A 5,479-nucleotide genomic window follows, 5' to 3' on the forward strand; every position below is an offset into this window, starting at 1 on the left:
ACAGGTGTGCAACTCAAATCAGTTAATAAAAAGTGTAAAAAAGAATTAAGTATTAATGAAAGCTCTTCAGTCACTGAAAAAGTAATTCTTACTTAAAAGAATATGAAATTATGACAGAAAACAACTCTGTTTTTAATTCTTTGTAAGAATATTGTATAAAACTCAGAGAAAAATACCTTACTTTTTTAAGAGAAGTAAAAAACTATTTCTAAAATCTTTTTTTTGTATTAACTGCTGTAGAAGAATGAGATAGAAACTGTTAAGATATGCACTACTATATACTCTCTATCAAGACTTTCTCTCTTCAGAGTCTTGATATTATAGAGAATATAAGTCTGTTTCTATATGATAATATAAATATTGTCAGCAGAATGTAGAGGAACTGATTATTTATATCTCAAAATAGAAGACTTTGTCAATGATTATATCAATATAGAGTTAATTCTCAAATTCAATAGAAATCTAGTATTGCTGTTCTCAATTCCTTGCAGAATCTATTGAATATTGAGATATTAAAACTAGATTTAATATATCTCACTGTGCAGGGATCAAAGACTCAGTCAGATCTTGAAATATACTGATTTTATAGTTGTCATATCTGCTTATTATGTATTGAGTACAGTTGCTGAGGTATCTTTTTGTACTTTTCTGTCAGAGATGAGCCAGATTGAGAGAGGTGGTATAAGGGTGAGACTTGGTGTTGATGTTCAGATGCACTGAAGACAGACTGCGGAGATTGCACTTCAGAAGTGACTGTTGATTATATGCTTGATATTATCGTCAAGGTATCTTTTTGTATTTTTCTGCCGGGGATGGGCCAGATTAGGAAGGGCGGTACAATGGTGGGACTTGGCATTGGTGTTTTGAAACATCAAAGATGGACAGGGTTTTCGCGGAGGTCGCTCCTCAGATATCTCCACAACTACAGATCAGGGATCTTCCAAAATCGAGAAGATTGGTGCATATGGCTAGGTCTCTTCACCTTACAATTTGTATGGCACTTTGGCCCGGGGTTGTGGTGTGGTAGGGGAGAATGGGGGATACTCCCACACAGGAGTTTCGAACAACGTCCGGTTCACATTTGGCTGGATAACTCCACCACCACACAGGGTATGCGGTCGGCGATGGGGTCAGAATGCTCGTATGATCGAGGGCTTTTCGATGGATCTATCGGCGGGTTCTTATTCGAAAAATTGAGCGAGTTCGTGGTGGAGCGGTTGAGTGTAAAGTGGGCTAGCTCTATTAGTTACATGAGAGATGTCTGAAGTTAATTAATAAAAATGAAGAAGAGACTCTTTCTCTGATTATATAATTTAAGCTTATCTTTACAACTCTCAGAGTATAGTTTATACAGATCTTTTTAAATTTAATAATAGAAGAAGAAATTGAAGCTTTAATTTTCATTATTTTAATAGAAGATAATTTAAATACTTTCAGAATTCTTCTTAAGACTCTGTTTTACAGACTTTGAAAGAGTTCAGTGAAATTCTCTTGATTATTTCATTAAACTTGAATTTTATAATCAGCTACTGATATAATATAGACTATATATAACTGTCTCATAGTCTGAAAGAATAGATCTCTCTCTGTATTTAATAGTCTGATTATATTATTTAATAGTCTTTCTATCTTAACAGTTCTTTATTAAATATAATATTTAAAATTTAACTTAGAGTTTAATTATACTTCTAATCATTTGATATTTACACTGAATTTAATCTCTCTATTTAAAAGAGTTAGAGATAGTTCTTTCTTATTGAATCTAGAAAAGAAATAAATTAACTCAGTTTTATTTATATTAAATTGAATTTAATTAATATCTACTTTAATAAAGATTTTCTTTACAGCTTCTTTAATTATTTTTAAATTCTCTTTAATAGTTTTTAAGCTGTAGACTAGATCAATATTATTTATATAACTCAGAGATCACACTATTCTTATATTTCTATTTTTAAATAGATATACAGTGTATATTATAAATAAAATAAGTGAGATTAAAGATCTCTATAATACTTCTATTTTTATCTCAGTCTTATTTTATTTCATTTCATTAAAGAAGAGTTATATACTTCTTTTAGATATAAAATAGTTAACTTATTTTATTAGAGAAAGTGATAGTTTTAATATCTTTAATATCTGAATTAATTTTAACTTTAAAACATGATTAAATACTTCTTTTATATCAATAAAAACTATAGTTAAGATCAGATTCTCATACTTTACTATTTAAATATTATAAATAACTGAGAGAATAGTATTAATTATAAAATACTATTTTCTATCTCTTATTTATTCACTGAATAAAAGAGAATTATCTATAGAGCTTATAAAAGATAGTTAAGTAGCTATTATCTTTTCTAAAATCTTTTCTAGACAGTTCAATAGAGATATTACTCTATATAACTTAAAAATTGAAGTTTTTTTATTAGATTTTATAAGAATCACTTCAGTGACTTCTCTTCAGTATTCAGAATAATATTCATTTTTTAAGAGATTAAAAAAGAGCTCAAAATATTCATTCTTTAAGTAGAAATATATATTTTAAATAATTAAGTAATTAATTGAATCAGAATCTGCAGCAGTTTTAACAGAACTTAAGAAGATAACTGACTCTAATTCATCTTATATAAGATCAGATTATTCTTAGTTATTTTCATTAATATAGTTAAGAAGTAATATATTCTTTTTCTCTGAATCTGAATCTGAATCTGATAAGTTCTGAAAGAGAATTCTTATAAAAGCTTAATATTTTTTCTTAAAAGAGTTTACTGTATATAATTCATTCTGAAACTTATATTCTAAGACTGAAAGTTTTATTATACTTCTTATTTTAGTATAGTTAAAAGCTTTAAAAACTTTCTTCTCTTATACTTCTTTAAGAAATTTATTTCAGTAGTCTGTTTTAACTCTTTTAATATTTAAAAAATATTCATTTCTGACAGTTTTAAACTCTTTATTAGATATTATATTATTCTTTCAATATTTTCTAGCAGTAGCTAATTCTTTTCTTTTAGATAAGATATTCTTATTTTATCAAGATTTTAAATACTCAGAAGATTTTCTCTTTGAAATATTATCTTTAATATTTATTAAAATAATAGATGTAATAAGTTTCATTCTATTCTTAAGTATTTCATTTGAGATATCTTAATCAGAATTTTAATATAGCTTATTCTATCTTTCAGATTTTAATAGTTTTATACTTTCTTTAACTATTTTTTAATCAGCTTTTTCAAAGTTATACTGATTAGAGAGAAGAGAATTTTCACTTATTTATTTTTCACTCAGTTTAATATTAAATTGAATAATCTTATAATCTAATTCTGATATCTTATTTAAATTAATAAATCAGTTTATAAGTCTTCTTTTCATTAGATTTTATAATATAAAGATTAGATCTATAATAGACTTCTATTTCATATCTTTTCTAAAGAATGTTTATTAATCAGACTTATTAATTAAATCTATTGAATATTTAAAAATTTATTTAATTAGATTATCAGCTCTCACTACTCTCTTATATTCTGAATTTTATTAGAAATAATATGTATTAAAGTCTTCTACAATTATAGAGTTTCTTGATAAAGTTATATTCAGAAATTCTCTATTAATTATTCAGATATTATTATTTTTCTTCAATAACTTTTCATTATAGATATTTATAAACTATATAGTATCAAACTTATTTTCTTTATCTATAATATCATTTATCAGAATATCAGAGTCAGATATAATATTAAATCTTAGATTAAATTAATAACTTAATCTCTTTCTTTCATAGATTACTACTCTTGACTTTATCTCAGACTTTTAAGATAGAAAGTAGTAGTAGCTTGAATAAGAAATGATATAATTTTACTCAGTATTAAAATTCAGTTTCTGAAGTAGTATAAAATCAACTTTTTATTTAAATACAATTTGAAGATAAGAATAAATATAATTTAAGTCAAAAAATTCAACCGCTCCACCACGAACTCGCTCGATTTTTTGAATAAGAACCCGCCAATAGATCCATCGAAAAGCCCTCGATTGTACGAGCATTTTGACCCCATCGCCGACCGCATACCCCGTGTGGTGGTGGAGTTATCCAGCCAAATGTGAACCAGACATCATTCGGAACTCCTGCGTGGGATTATCCCCCATTCTCCCCTACCACACCACAACCCCGGGCCAAATTGCCATATAAATTGTAAGGTGAAGAGACCTAGCCATATGCAGCAATCTTCTTGATTTTGGAAGATCCCTGATCTGTAGTTGTGGAGATATCTGAGGAGCGACCTCCGCGAAAACTCTGTCCATCTTTGATGTTCCAAAACACCAACGCCAAGTCCCACCCTCGTACCGCCCTTCCCAATCTGGCCCATCCCCGGCAGAAAAATACAAAAAGATACCTCAGCGATAATATCAAGCACATAACCAACAGCCACTTCTGAAGTGCAACCTCCGCGGTCTGTCTTCAGTGTATCTAGACATCAACGCCGAGTCTCACCCTTGTACCACCTCTCTCAATCTGGCCCATCCCCGACAGAAAAGTACAAAAAGATACCCCGGCGATAATATCAAGTACATAACCAACAGCCACTTCTGAAGTGCAACCTCCGCGGTCTGTCTTCAGTGTATGTAGACATCAACACTGAGTCTCACCCTTGTACCACCCCTCTCAATCTGGCCCATCCCCGGCAGAAAAGTACAAAAAGATACCTCAGCAACTGTACTCGATACATAATCAGCAGTCACAATAACTATAAAATCAGTATACTTCAAGGTCTGACTGAGCCTTTGATCTCTGCACAGTGAGATATATTAAATCTAGTTTTAATATCTCAATATTCAATAGATTCTGCAAGGAATTGAGAACAGCAATACTAGATTTCTATTGAATTTGAGAATTAACTCTATATTAATATAATCATTGACAAAGTCTTCTATTTTGAGATATAAATAACCAGTTTCTCTACATCTCACTGATAATATTTACATTATTATATAGAAACAGACTTATATTCTCTATAATATCAAGACTCTGAAGAGAGAAAGTCATTATTATTATTATTATTATTATTATTATTCTTCCATTATACTCATATGCAAGCGGAGCTTATGATGAGTCCTTGCGTGATGTTAAATACAGGTCAAGTGTTGGTTATACAGGAGGAAATACAGGTGTTGAGACCACGCCAAGATAACAAGAACATAGAAAATACAAAGGAGTGACAATTAGATACATGCGATAATAACTTCCCAGCCCAGGAACATAGAACAATTTATTGAAGTGATTTGTACACCTCTGTATTTATTAGGAACCTGAGGTGCTTGAGTTCTGGATTTAATGTATTCCCTGCAGGTTTCGAACCCACATGCCTTGGTTTCCCACGCCAAGGCGCTACCAGGTGGCCGCATTAACCATTCAGCCACCGGGGCAAAAGAGAGAAAGTCTTGATAGAGAGTATACAGTAGTGTATATCTTAGCAGTTTCTAT

General features: G+C 29.9%; 1 protein-coding gene across 1 annotated transcript; it reads left to right on the top strand.

The window, feature by feature from the left end:
- Positions 1-722: 722 nt before the first annotated feature.
- On the top strand, positions 723-1,265 carry BDCG_17959 (uncharacterized protein; the record flags this gene model as incomplete). The annotated part of the gene is made up of 1 exon (XM_045426998.1): positions 723-1,265. A coding segment is annotated over one exon (543 nt), but the record flags the coding sequence as incomplete, so codon positions are not given.
- Between the last annotated feature and the right edge of the window lie 4,214 nt (positions 1,266-5,479).

Source organism: Blastomyces dermatitidis (assembly GCF_000003525.1).
Source record: "Blastomyces dermatitidis ER-3 genomic scaffold supercont1.15, whole genome shotgun sequence".
NCBI classification, from domain to species: Eukaryota; Fungi; Ascomycota; class Eurotiomycetes; order Onygenales; family Ajellomycetaceae; genus Blastomyces; species Blastomyces dermatitidis.